At 41.8% G+C, this 15267-nt stretch overlaps 1 protein-coding gene across 16 annotated transcripts in view; it reads right to left on the minus strand.

Moving 5' to 3' along the window:
• Positions 1–15267, minus strand: part of Elp4 (elongator acetyltransferase complex subunit 4) — a 193394-nt gene that overhangs the window by 118875 nt on the left and 59252 nt on the right. For all 16 annotated transcript variants that reach the window (XR_015451326.1, XR_015451325.1, XR_015451323.1 and 13 more), the window contains exons 6-7: positions 9551–9635; positions 4626–4814 (exon numbers count right to left, since the gene is read on the minus strand). Coding sequence is in view for 12 of the 16 variants with exons in the window: in XM_087211214.1 (XP_087067340.1) it covers positions 4626–4814; positions 9551–9635 (274 nt within the window). In the remaining 4 variants the exon portion in view is untranslated. The remainder of the gene's footprint in view (positions 1–4625; positions 4815–9550; positions 9636–15267) is intronic.

Here is a 15267-nt window from a genome sequence, read left to right on the forward strand (position 1 = left end):
CCTGTGTAGCCCCAGCGAGGCGGAGCGCGGGGCTGTCCGCACAGGCGCGGGCCCCTTCGCAGCTTCTTGGCCAACGCAGCGGCGCGGCTGCACACCGGGGCTCCCTCTGGGAAGGAGCTGCTGGGGGGTTGGGGTCTGGGGCTCCCTCCGTCCGTCCCTCCGTCCGTCCGTCCGGGCTCTCCCCTAACGAGGCCTCCTCCCGGGCAGGGGGGCGCGGAGCCCGGCTTTCAGCACAAGGTCTCTGGGCAGACGCTAAACCTGCATCCCAAAGGGAGGCTATGAGAGCAATAATACTGTCTCACAGGTAAACTGCTCGAGACTGTCTGTGTTTTAAGGCATCTGTAACACATTTGACAAATAATTTTAGCGCTTGCTTAACAGATATTAAGAATTTATTGTTATGCATTTGCTTCAGAGTATGCTTGGCATTTTTCCTCTGTTGTTGTGGAAATAATCTTTAACTCAAAATAAATAACATTCAAGTTTAAAGCTGAAGGGCTGAACACAAAACATTTTGAATACAAATCTAAAAATCGTTCTAGCTCACCCTACTCACAAGTCTTAAAATCAGTTTTGAATCTATGTCATTATTTTCCCTTTTTTAACTTTTCCCTCTCTTTGCAATTTCCTTAACTATGTGTTCCTTCCTTACAAAGAGATTAAACATGGGAAGCATGCCAAAAGTACAATAAAGGGTAACTAATCATTACTGTACACGTCTGACAGAATGCTAATAACTAAAAGGAGAACAATGATTGGCTGGCTTGCCCTCTGGGAGTCGAAGATGTCTCATAGGCCTTTAATCTCCCGCTCCTTTATCGGCAGATGTTTACTTACATGACACCGTTTCCAAGGACGCCACACTACATTTCTGATCTCTGTACCCACAGACTACCCTCAGGCCCCAGCTCACGTGGCCAGAGACCACATTCAGCGCTTTTCTGTCTCAGTTCCTCTTCTCACGTGTTGAAAGACCCCATGGGGGACAGGGACTTTGTCAGGTTCAGCCCCGTGTCCCCTTGGGTGCCTAGAACAGTGCCTGCTCCGCCTGCTGAACCAGTGTATCAGCTAAACGACTCGACTCGTAGTCGTTCAATGACCATTTAAACCTGCAGTCTCCAGAGACGGCCTTGGTCATGGCGGAAAGGAAGCTGCGTCTGAAGTCAGGAGTGTTGCTACTGAGATCTCAATGGACACCTCACTTCATCTATACCGGCCGGCCAACTTGGCTCCCCCACGAGAAGACCCTGGCACTGTTCCTCATTCAAAAAGCCAGGATGCTGACGCGCTCCAGTGTCCTCACTGTGATTTTCTGTGCTCGGGACTGAATCCAGGCCGGCGAGAAGGCCAAGTGCACCCTCTGCCACACAGGGCCACGGCCCTCATGCCTCTCCCTCGAGAGCAGACTTGGACATCTTAGTGTTTGCAGACTGAGCTCTGTTTGTGATGTCAGTAGAGAAGGAATGCCCAACTAAAGTGGATCAGCACAGTTCTGGGTGTGGCTGAAGGGATTTACTGAAGACGGAAGACCCACAGGGCACGAGTGGACCGAGAGGCTTGCCACCTGAGTGGAACACGAGGGGAATGGAGAAGGCAGGCTGCTTCTGTTCCTTCGGAGGAGCGCGAGTGTTCACTCGCCTTCACCTTGGACCTTAGACGTCGTCCCCGGGCTTCTGGCACAGACCCTTCAGCCTCCTGATACAGACCTGCAAGGGGCTCTACACTGAGCCCCAGGCCCTCGCCTGGGTCCTCCAGCTCTCTGTGCACACCCAGCCCTTCCGCCTTCCTCACACCCGGGTCTGAGGGCGGCCACTGTAACCTATCTTGCAGACCCTTACACTGCATGCAGTGGTACCTCCACTCACGAACTTGATTCTTTCCACGGTTCTGGTTGCAAACATTCAGTTAGACGAGAACCAAATCACATTCAATGGTTAGGTTCAATGTTGACTTTATGGGGAAATTTGATTCGGTTCTCATCCAGTTCAGTTTGCAGCCAGAATCATGGACAACTGAGTTCGTGAACTGAGGCACCACTGTATTTGTACATCTTGTATTTAATCTGTTTCTCTAGTAAGGCCTGACTGACACTGCTCCAATTCTCAGTTCTGGAGGTCTGTTTAAGTCATAATAGGGAAGGTGACAACTGCTAACATCCTCAGTGCCAAGGTGCTGGCCCTGTGTGGCCACATTTCTGCTGATCCCCCGAAGTGGGGGGTTTCGGCCCCATCACTAGAGGAAGAAGCTGAGGCTCAGAAAGGTCAGACAAATCACCTGTGGAGTCTCCACCTCTGAAGGGCAGCTTGCTCTCTGTGACTGTCCCACTCTGCATTTCATTGTTCTCCTACCTGTCCCTGTGTCAGGAGCTGTGTTGGCCGAGCAGCACAGCGCGGCGGGTGAGAGTGCTGTACCCACAGGGAGGCTGAGCCCGAATTCTGCCACTCACTAGACTGTGTGTGTGAGCGGGAACAGACAGCACCACACACACTGGTCAGTGAAGGGTTGGACCAACACTTGGAGGGATTTCAGGACAACACATGGCCCACAGTAACCCTATATATGTTTCAATGAAATAAACTCAGTTTCCTGGTCTGGTATATTCATGGGTGTGCGACTAGCTTTCTAGGCATACTGGTCATAGTTGTTATTCTCTTTCCTTAGCCTATTTTCTTGGCCAGCTTAACACTTATTAAGAGTTTTATCTCCTACTTATATCATGACTATTTTGATCAAATTTTGCATTTTCTCCTAAATGTTTTGATAGAAAAACAAATACATGGTCAGACATCATGTTTAAAGAATAAGAGAATTATAGGCCAGAAGACTAGTATCCCTTTGCTTCGCCAAAGTGTGTAGGGAAAAGAACATAAAAATGTGAAAACATTAGAAGGCTTTCTTTCTAAAAGACACCTTCTACTTTGAGAAACCTGTCGTGATTCTTGGTCGTGGCGTGTCACTATGAACTCATCACCTACTCTGACACACTGTTATTTCCATTTCAAAGGAGCCTCTCTATTGATACGTTAAGGTGCAGATTTAATGCACATTGCTTCCAGTTACACAGGGGCTTACACAGATTTGTGCAGTATCCGCGTTAAGCTACTGCTTCACGTGCAGCTCCCAGTTCGCCTCCTCATGCAGTGGTCCCTGACAGTGCTGGCTGGGACGGGCCCGTCTGTCGTCCATCTCCTTGGAGCACCACGGTGGGGCCCAGGAACCAAGCTGGCAGTCACGGCTCCTGCGTCTGCAACAGGGCCGGAATCTTCCAGGGAACAGAAACAGTCACCAACAAGGTGTCTGGTAAAAAAAGGTTCTTTTCTCTCTTTTTTTTTTTTCTTGCACAGGTTTCTTTGGAGTAAACTGGAAAAATTATATATACATATGCAGTTCATATTTTTGTTTTTGCTGTGCAACTATGCAAACTATTCCTCCCTCTTCTGAAATGTAGTTTGCTACTTCTGCTTTCAGACATCTTAATCTTTCAGATTGTATGATGAGAGTTCCTCTTTGAAAATACCAAATAATAGAGCAAAGTTAGCCACAACAATTTGCTAGTGGCAAGTTGGTGTCATCACAGGTGGTGACTAATTCCAGACACATGAGGATGTAGGATGACGGAGGGAAAGGACCGAGGTGTGTGTTCGAGTCTGACACAAGCTTTCAGAGTCACTTGGCCCTCGCTGTGGTTTACTCTGCAGGTGACATACGGCTCTCCCACAGGGCTACTGCGACGACTGAGAAGTTATGTGAGTAACTGTGAGGGTTCAGAGTCAGGGAAAAACACCGGCTTTGCCACTTGCTAACTGGGACACTGAGCTGAGGGGTGCACACGGCCTGCATCACAGGGCTGCGGTGAAGACCGAAGGGCCTGATGCTTGTGGGGTCGTGGCAGCAGCAGGGCAGCAGCACGGTTAGTTACAGTGGTGTCGGGCACGGCAGCATCTCCCTGGCCTCTGATAAATCTGTTCGGGCTTACTTATCAAAGTCAAGAAGCTCATTGTGTTAAACCAAAGTACTATTAAAGCATCAACTTCACAACAGCTTCACTAACAATAAAAACTATGCAAGTATTTGTACAACATCTAGTATGATTAGAGAAAGGAGTTTTTCTATAAGACTTATAGAATTTTCAGGTCACAATAATAATTTAGGTTCAGGAATGTTAACTAAAGAAACCAAGAGCTATTGGACATGAATTTAAATTGTGTAAAAAATTCAAATAGGAATATGTTGATCCATTAGTATAGGAAAAGACTACAAAATATGTTGAAAAAAAATAAGAAAAAGATCTTGGCAAGGCCAAAGACTGGGAAGACTGAAGGGGAGAGAGAATTAGCCATTAAAAAAATAGATGAATTTAACTTCATCAAGATTTATCACTTTGGCTCTCCATAAATACACCATTAAGAAAAGTCAAGCCATCGACCAGAAGAAAATTACTGCAAATTATAGCTAAAATATATAAGTAATTTTACAACTGGACAACTAAAAATGGACAAAATATTAAAATGGCGAATAAGCACATGAAAGACAGCCAACATCAGCAGCAATCAAGGAAATGGAATGAACCTGACTGCGCCACACCATTTTTCTGCAACGTGGGGAAAGTGACGATGAAGGCTTACCTGGATCAGGTGTGTTGGCATCGTGATGGTGCAGACCGAGAGTGAGGCCCGCATGAGGCCGCGGAGAACATAGAGGAACGTGGTGAGGCTGTGCCTGTCGCCGCAGGTTTCTGTGCAGCACACGTCATCTCCCCATAAGGGTGAGCCGAGGTTCTGGATTCCTATTCTTAAAATACTCTTCTGCGTTTTCTACAACAAAGTGGGAGGCAGGTAAACACGTAAGGCTTTGTTCATCAGTAAGCCAATCTCTGTCATCTGCCAGCTCCTAGCTTTGTTGATAACATCAGGAAGACAATGCCAATAGATACGGGAAAAAAAATGCAGTATTAGTAGCAAGGCAGTGTACAGGCAGACTTTCAGATTCCGAGAGGACAAAAAATATCAGTCGTAAGCCAGGTGTGGTGGCATGTGGTCCCAGCTACTCAGGAGACTGAGGCTGCAGGGTCAATGAGTCCCAGGGTTTGAGGCTAGCCTGGCGACACTGCGAGACCCTGTCTCGAAATTGATTAGTCATGTAATACAATAACTAAATTTTTTGCCATTTTGGAAAATTTTAAGTGTATGCCTTAAGCTTTAAATGATCTCTAAAATTTCACAGTGATTCTTTAAGAGTTAGTTTGAGAAAGTTAAAACAATATATAAAAAATCATAGGTAAAATCTAAACTAAAATGTTTACAAACCCATTCTTAAAATTCAAAATTGTTTTTCAATAAACTGTAAGTTGCTCAATATTTCTCGTTTATATTATTCTAACCTGTGCCTGCTCCTTTGTTTGAAAGATGTTTAGCGATGTGTAACTTTTTTGGTTTTACATTTTATACTTGTCTCTAGTTTTTCATTTTGAAGCTATTTTTATAATGATACTTTAAGTTCAACATTTTTCATAAAATTTAACAGGCAAATATTTAGAACTTGAGCCTACTAATATTAAGGTTGTAATAATAGTGACCAATATTTCTTGGGAATAAACATTTTAAAATCATCAAAGGAAAGCCCAGATGATTGTCAATAAGTGTTTGCCAACATGTATTTATAATACATTCTACTGTTTGGGTTATTCTAGCTGAACAAATGTTTTGTAAATGCTTTCCTTAGCAATCTAGTGAAACTTCTGGGCAAAAGAAAGAGGTGTTAACAAAAACTGGCACATGCAACTATATGGAAAACCATTACTACAATTCTAGTGGGAAAAAAAAAGATGTCCTCTCTTAAAGCCATATTCGAGACATATGTCTCTTTAAATGTGATTCTGATGAAACAAGATCCTAAAATAGAGTACTTGCAGCTGCCATAAAATACCACCCGTAACTGTTATTAACAATCAGTTATGGTCCATCATGACGTATCTATTTCTCTGATAGACAAATGGAAATTGAGTTTGTATATTTTCTCAGGCAGAATTTATTGACAAATGGGAAGTAGGGAGAATGAATAATACATTCAAACGTTAGAAGAGGTAAGCCCCTGGGAGCAGTGCTTAGAAGACAAGTAACAGAGCCCAACAAGGTGGGCGGCATAACGAGGCAGACCTATGACCCTGGGCACCACCCGCAAGCCCCTCCTGGTACCCAGAGAAGCAATGCCAGGACGCCAGCACTGGTGGACATGCGAGTCCGTTCTTTATGTCAGAGCTGTAGAATTGACACAGAACCCAGGCACGCCCTCCAGGATGCTTTAAATCACCTCTAGGTTAATGCAGTGTACCTCATATGATCTAAATGTATTGTGTGGGACTAAGGAGAAGGAAAAAGGTCTGTGGTGTACACAGAGGAGAAGTTTTCAAGTGTTTTCAACTGCTGTGCATTGCACCTGTGCATATGGAACAGAGGGTCAACTACTACCCATTTCTAAAGTTAAAAGGATAGAATGGGACACTGGTCTTTAATTCCATACAATTCTTTGAATATACGAAGGCCTCGACAGACTATAAAAGTGAAATAACAGAAAAAGGAATCTTCATCAGAAAAAAACGTCCTGTCACCAAGAACTTGAAATAAGGAAGAGTCAAGGAAGCTCGTCCAAGATCCTCTTTGGATGGTGTTGAAGTTATGACAGACAACCACCCAAGAGGTCTGATGTTAGGATCTTGGTCATCCGTGAACACTGTTTTATTTCTATTTCTGCATTAGTTGAGTGAAATGAAGCAAACAGATGTACCAAGGTATATCCTGGAAATATGAATATGTTCCTTGCAAATCTGAGTAAGGTATCTGTAAAATATGTGAGGATACTCCTTTTTTTATTACTTAGAACTTCAAAATTTAAGTAACATGGCAAAAATTTCAGGTTCATTTTGTCTTTTTTTTTGATACCAGGGATTGAACTCAGGACCTTGTGCTTGCCAGGCCAGGGGCAGCACCACTGAGCTACATCCCTGGCACCATTTTGTCATTTCTGAACTTGTTAGCTCATGTTGACAAACTTACGTTAGATTCTCCACAGGAAGAGCAATTCAGGAAAAGGGAGTAAGAGCCTCAGTACCTCCCACAAAATATCTCGATCGCAGAGTGCAATCTGAGGCTGAGGGATAGCGACACTGTGCTGTTCTCACTTGCTCTTCAGAAACGACCGGTCAGGGTGTTCTAACCCTTCTAGCCCATGGTCCCCAGCTCCTACTATGTACCAAGAAGTACCGTGAAAACATAAAGGCTTCAGAGCAAGGAGTCAGGAGAAGGACAGAAGCTCAGTCACGCTGACACACACGAACAGAAAGAATGAGAATATTAAGTCAAAGAGTGAGAAGACATCTAAGTCAGGAGGTACACAGCAGACTGGGACATAATTGAATGTAATACTTCAATGCAAGAGATGTAGTTAAGATTTTAAAAACAATGGTGGCAAATGGAAAACAAAGACAGAATCGCAGTGTCCTGGGTCACTTGGGACACTTATTCCTTCCTCTGCCACACCACCTAGCAGTGACCACACTGTGTGGTATGATAAGGTTTGAAAAAAAAAACTTTTGCTGACACCTGCACAATAAATACATCTCTTCCTCGAGAACATCTAACATAATCTAGTATGGTAAGCAAAACGAATTGTTCCCATTTGCTTTTATAGTGCCGTGGTGCCAGCAATCTGTGAACAGCACCACCTCAGACATCTTTACAGATGAGCTGCACCAACATCACCTACCACGAAAGCCAGTGATGAGGTAGATTATAATAGTCTGCTCAGACTGTATGTCTATCTGTTGTCTACAACTAGTTCAGTTTATTTGGAATTGCAGTGATAAAATAAGATAAAAATTTCCTTTTAAAAAGTAGGATTTCTTTCAGTGCCAGGATATAATTTTACTTTGGGAATATACTTTTGAAAGGACTGCTTGATAAATGCCTTCTTAAATTCATCCAAATTTCCTAAGACCAATGTATAGACTCAGTAATTCAGCAAGCAGTACAATCTGTAATTTCATGGTATAGAAATTTATTAACTATATTTAGTTTTAGTAAATTGGAAGTGTACTTTTATAATAGCCTATTGGTTTATTTTGATTTGAAAATGTCAAGCATTCTTGGTGTTCACCACAGAAATGCCTACCTCCATCCTGCTCAATTTTTATGACTGTCAATAGTTCAGAGAACCAAGATAGCTCGTTTGTTGTCTATCGATTTTCAAGAAAAAAAGTATTGCTTCTTGACAATGGTGCCTTTTTCATTTTCAACTAAACAAGACAACAAAACATCGATTCCAATGCTCGCTTACTTAGTCAGCATTCCTAGGTGTAGCTGCATGCTCTCAGAGTGCGCGCGTGTGTGAGCACAAGCCTCTGCTTTTGTCTCTCCTCTTCTGCATTCTGTAAAATGTCTCGCTCTCAGAAGATGTGTCTCCATCCTGCACAAGCAGTGGCCCCGCACACTGTGCCACAGGAACTGTTATGACATGCCTGTTTCCATGGTTACTGCAGCAAGGGGGAGAGGTGCTTGTCAGGGACCAATTTACCTCTCCAGACAAGCACTGGCAGCGGAGGGAGGGCAGGGGACCCACAGCCTCAGCTCAAGCCAGGGTAGAGCCACAAGCAAGACAACATTCTGTGGAGAGCTAAAGGCCATCAGAGTACCTGCAGTCACCAGGCGCACACCAGTGCTTCCGACCTCCTATGAAACTGTTAGTTGGAACAAATTTCAAAATTATTTCTTTTCTAATGGAGAAATTGTTAACTACAGGAGTAAAGTTTATAAGAATATTTCAAAATCTATGAGTTGACAGCAAATATAGCTAAGAATGCCAAAAATAAGATTTTTGGCTTCTGTCTTTGTCAATAAAAATAATGGTGCTGTGGAACACTTCTGCTAAAATAACGGAGGCATGGATCTTTCAGTTGCAAATACAACTAAATCACTGGGGAAAAATTTAAAAGGCATGATATCTCAAAATAATTTTCCTCATTTTGTTTAAGGTAAACTAACCAGAACATCTTTATTAGTGTGAAGTAGAAGAAGTATTTAAAATTAGAACTACAGAGAAGAGTTAAGCTATAAAACATTTTAAAATAGCAAATAAAAATCCATTTATTCACTGAAACAATGCAAAACATTATATAACAAAAGATAAAATTTCAAGATAATTCTTACACATAAGGTAATTTGAAATTAAGGCCTGACAGAAACAAAAGATTTACATAGAAATGTACCAATGTTGCAGGTTTAAAAATCATTTCCAAAATGCAGCTATTTATTAATCCCAGAGGCTACAAACAGGTATTTGGGAAAAGTGCTGACAATGAGTGTGCATCTTCTGAGCACCCACTGAGAACACGGCTCAGGCGCTCCTGGGCTGAGGCCGCCTGTCTCTCCATTCACACGGCTGGCGCTTGACAGCGGCTTGTGCACTGTGTGCTTCTCCAAGACTCCTGGGCCTGCCCCTCGAGGGTCTGAAAACAACACTCTGCGTGGCTGTAAAAGGCTCTGAAAGAACACAATACCTGGGGATTGGATCCATCAAAGCCTTCCTCAGAAATGATGTTCTTGATAAACTCAAGGAGCTTCATGTAGCCATGGGTCAAGTGGCTGTTGGGAGAAGTGGTTCAGACACATGAATGGGCTGCTACAAAGGAGGAAAAGCTACTAAAACAGGAAGTCAACAATTACAAGACAGACATTCATTAGAGTACTTAAACATAAAGCAAACGTGTCAAACTAGTATAAATAATGCCAACGTCTAAATCAATACAAAAAGGGAATAAGCCACACGCCTTATCTTAACTCACTCAGTGCTCTCAACATCATGGGAAGACAAAAATCTGTGGAGACTGGGATGACTTAATTATGTCAGGCTTGGTTACCTCCAAGAAAATTAATGATTTAATGAAGCAACCTAAATGGCGAAGCCACTATAGCTTTCCAGGAGTAATCATACATAATTAACACATAGTTAATGAGCTGCTAGGCCAAGTACACCTGAATCGATGTCCTAATCTCCAGAGCTCATCCTCCAAGTTCTAATTTCCTTAGAACAAACTGCTAAAATGATAGTAATTTAGAAGCTTGATATTTTAAGACACATGAAGACAGGTGGGTGGAATCGCCATGAAAGTTACTGTTTATCCACTTCTCTGTTAAAAGACAATCAAGGAAATTATGAATTTATGAAGACAACCTAAATTATTGCCCACAAGAAAAACAAGCATTAATGTTACAATTTAAAAATATTTCACAAGTACTATGAAATCTCAGAGAAAAATTAACCAGAGCAGAGAAAATCTGCCTTACTCTGGCTGAAGTTAAGATCTGCATATGGACGACCATGCGCTAGGTCTGGGCGTGAACCTTCAGAGCCAAAGTTCTGGGGCACAGCTGTTAGGCACCGACACAGCGCACTGCGGGCTGCAAGCACCATGCAGGACCCCGAGTGCACAGCAGCATCTGCAGACGGTGACCCCGGGCACGCGGTCGCATGGGAAGAAAATGATACTTTCAAATAATGAAACAGAATTAGAAGCGTATAGGCTACGGTAAATACAAAGGCAGGAAATGGAGCTTTCTGGGTGCAGAAGCAGTGGCGGACGGCTCAGCACAAACGTACTTGCACTTCTGTATCTATGCCATGTCAGCCCCGGCCAACCCCAGAGTGCTTATCCTACAAAAACAAACAGGAAAGGGGTGTGACTTTTGCACAGCTGGAGGTGATGAAGGGCTCAGCGGCTTTTTTCATCTAATTATGTCTCCATCTTCAGCGAGAATACAGGCAATTAGGTGGACACATATTTCCACTTTCATAACTGAGGAAGCGTGTCTACAAGTCATATTCTACCAGGGCAGTTTTGTTACTATTTCATATCTTAACACAAATTTGTAGGTAGCTCAACTTTTAAAACACAGTGTAGTGTTCACATGCAGTACAGAACATTCCTATCCTGCTCAACTAGCTTCCCCCAGGGGCTGAAATTTGCTCCAACATTCTTGATTATGAAACTAATTCCAGCCCACCATTTGATGTTACTACAGGGCTCAAGGAGGATGTATACACCTAGCACCTCCCAAAATACCAATAATACATCTATCCAAGACCAGCATTATTGCAAATAATGGTGATGATGATAACAATAAGGTATGACGACGACAACAACAACAACAACAACAGAGGCTCCTGCAGCACTGTCTTTCTGTGCCGGTCTTATTTTATGTGACAATGTCCTCCAGTATGATGCTGTCACAAATGATAGGATTTCCTTTGTTCTGTAAGGGTAAAGACCATTCAGTTGTGTGCCCACCACTTTATTTACTGGTCTGTTGATGAACACTGAGGTTGATTACATCTCTTGGCTTTTGCAACACTGCAATAAACAGGTGTCCCTTCAAAACGATCATCTGATCTCCTTTAGACATACACCAGGAAGAGGGGCTGCTGCATACAGTGGCTCTATGTTTAAATTTTGTGGTGCCTCCATATTGTTTTCCACAACAGTTGTAACAGTTTATAATTCCCACCAACAGTGTACAGGGGTCCTTTTCCCCCCAACACTTCTCTTTTGTCTATTTGATAATAGCCATTCTGACAGGTGTAAGATGATCTCATTGTGATTTTAATTCACATTTCCCAGATGATTAATGGTGTTCGGCATTCTTTCACAGACATGTTGTCCAGTTGTTTGTCTTCTTTTGAGAAATGTCTGCTAGGGCCTTTGCTCATTTGTTAACTAGGTTGTTATCTTGCCATTGACTTGTTTGGTGCCTTATATATTTGGGGCGTTAACCTCTTCTCCAAATACCTTCCCCCATCCCAAGATGGTCTCTCCATTGTGCTTCCACTGCTGGGCAGAATAGGGTGCTCTCTTGGACAGGAACAAAACAAAGACACAGAGCCAGTGCATCTTGAGCTCTTCTTTAATCTCTACAGAAGGAAATCCAATCACCAACAATGCTTAGAGCTCTGTAGGTATTAAGATCGATTTCTCCAACTAATTACAGTTCTAGGAAAATAACAGCCTTGACAAAATGGGGGGTCCTTTTATTTAGGTGTATCTATTGTTAACATTAACATTGGGATTAAATCACTTAAGACTAAAATCATTTATATGTTTTGATACTAAAATACTAAGCACTGCTAACCTCCATACATTTCTTTCCATTAACATTGATAATAATGAGCCACGTGTGGTGGTGGATGCCTGTAATCCCAGCATTCAGGAGGCTGAGGCAGGTGGATTGCCACAAGTTCGAGGCCAGCCCGAGTGACTTAGTGAGTTTAAGGCCATCCTGAATTATATAGCAAGACCTTCTCAAAAACAAAATATGTAATGTATATTTTCCTGAAATAAATCTATTTTCATCTGAAATTGTGGATTTGTTATTAACAATTTTTCATTTTGAGGATGTTTCTTTCTGTGTGTGTGCTCCTTAGTCTAGTTATAGTAGTTGGTAAGAAGGAAGCCCAGTTACAAATATGACCCAGGCCTCCTTATTAATGTGTCCGAACATTTAACACAGCTTAGGTGAGTGCAAGTATGTTTCTAAAACCTGCTCCAAAGGCAGCATATTTTTAATCATGTAAACTATATTTTGCCTGATTCATAATTTTTGAAAACTCTTATACTAAAATGATCTACCTTGAGATGCTACAATTTGTCTTTCAAGTTATCACAGTATAAGGAATATAAAAATAATTAATAGAACTCTAACTTTTACCTTTAAAATTTCAAGCACTTATCTTTAATTAAAAAATGTAAAACTCCTGGGGAAACAGGAGAAAATATTTTGAGACTATAAACTAAAATTAAAATTATAATTATATTTGTAAATAAGGGGGCAAAAAGGGTTGAAGGGAGGGGAGGGGAAGGGGAAAAAGAAGAATGAAGATCTATCATGTACAGGTACAAACTCCCTATGATGGATGTGATCATTATGTACATCTAAATTGTAGCAATTTAATTAAAAATAAAAAACCAGAGAATGAACTAGAAATTCAGCAGGAAATCTGATCTGAGTTTAATAGCTGTAACATGGCAACTAGCCTAGGATAACAGGGCAAAGTACTTTGTAATGTGTATAAAATATATTCTTTAACAAAATAAAGGATTATTACATCTTGTTATTCCCTTTCGAAGGCTCCATAAATATACATTTTATTGAAGATATGGTATATTATTCTGAATAGGACTGTAAAATACAAATGAATTGTAGTAATTCTCTAACAGAAAAATTGTGATGTATTCTAAAAATGTACTAAAAACGTATTTCTACGGTAGCAGCACATTAGCTTGTTCTGAACTGCATGATTCTCAGAATCCAGAAAATATGAGAAGAAATGTGTGTATAGCGTATAAGTACTTTTATTTTGAGTGAAAATTTTCCATTGACTATAATGTCTTCAGGATACAGGTAAAATATTAAATAGTGACATAAAATTCTGATTATTTTACAATATCAAATATGTACTCTGTTGGTTTCCTAGGAATGGCCTAATAAATTACATGGATTTAAACCAACAAAAAAATTAAAATTATATTACCAGGATATGGTGCTGCAAACCTATGATTCCAGCATGCTGGGAGGCTCAGTCAGAAAGATCACAAGTTTGAGCACAGTCTGAGCAAAAGCTTGTCTCAAAATTTTAAAAAGGTGGAGAAGCTCAGCCGGTCCCAGCACCCAGAAGGAAGCTCCCTGCCTCCATCCCTAGCTCCTAGGGCTGAAAAGCTCAGCCAGTCCCAGAACCCGGAAGGAAGATCTGCACCTCCATCCCAGGCTCCTAAGGCAGAGAAGCTTAGCTGGTCCCAGCACCCAGAAGCTCCTCGCCTCCATCCCAGGCTCCTAGGGCAGAGAAGCTCAGCTGGTCCCAGCACCCGAAAAGAAGCTCCCCGCTGCCATCCCAAGCTCCTAGGGCAGAGAAGGTAAGCCCATCCCAGCACCCAGAAAGAATCTCCCCCACCACCATCCCAAGCTCCTAGAGCAGAGAAGGTAAGCCGTGTGGGCGCCAGAAGCACCCTCTCCCATGTAAATAAGAAGACACGTAAACAAATCTCAAAAACAGACTTCTGGATCACCTACAGCAACCCCAAAAGGAAACAAGATGGAACAATCTAATACTCAACCACCTGGACTCTCAGAACTGGCAACAAAAGAGGATCTGGGAAAAATGAAATCAGAAATAATTACTCAGATAACACCAACGATTTTGCTCATGGTGCAAGACATGATTAATAAATCTAGAGAGGATACAGATAAAAAAAATAGAGGATCTGAGGAACATGATGGAATCCCAACATAGGAAACAAATGGAATCCATAAAACAGATACAAACAGATTTCCCAGAGATTAAAAACTCCATGGAAAGTCTGCGCAGCAGAATGAACCAATGTGAGGATAGAATTTCACATATAGAAGATAAGATTGCAATTAGTGAGGAGGAAAAGAAAAATTGCTTTAAAATTGTAAAGGAACATGAGAAATCAATACAGCAGCTGCTAGGCGATGCAAAGAAGAATAACATAAGACTGATTGGAGTCAATGAAGAAACAGGAGAGAGTGCAGATGACATAAAAAAACTGTTCATAGTAGTGATGGCAGAAAACTTCCCAAGGAGGGGAAAAGAACTTGACATACAGATAAGTGAGGCATATAGGACTCCAGCTAGCCTTAATCAAAAAAAATCTACACATAGGCATATAATAGGATTCCAGAAATCCAACAGAAGAATAAAATTCTACAAGCAGTGAGAGAAAAGAAACAAATCACGTACAAAGGAAAGCCCATCAGAATCACAGCAGACTTCTCAATGCAAACCCTCAAGGCAAGAAGAGCTTTGACTGATGTATTTCAAGCCCTAAAGGAAAACAACCTCCAACCCAGATTGATGTACCCAGCAAAACTCTTTCAAAATGGATGGAGAAATAAGATACTTTCATGATAAAGAGCACCTCAGGAACTTCATGAATATCAAACCGGCACTCCAAAAAATTTTAGACAATACCCTAGGAAAAGACAATGAGGATCACAACCCCAGGAAACCCAGCAGAATGAATCCATTGGGCGTGACAAATTAAATGCAAAGGGGGAGAATCCAACAAAAAGAAAAAGTCATGACAAGGCTTTTAAAACTTCTGACTTCATCTCCCTAATGAGTGTATAATTCAATCTTGTTATTATACTGATTAGTATTTTTCTGATTCTAGAGTTGCACACCATTCCTTGTGCTGTACTGGCT

This window comes from Heterocephalus glaber, unplaced genomic scaffold (assembly GCF_053883595.1).
Source record: "Heterocephalus glaber isolate CG9 unplaced genomic scaffold, H.glaber_assembly_v1.0 deba00001428, whole genome shotgun sequence".
Classification (NCBI taxonomy): Eukaryota; Metazoa; Chordata; class Mammalia; order Rodentia; family Bathyergidae; genus Heterocephalus; species Heterocephalus glaber.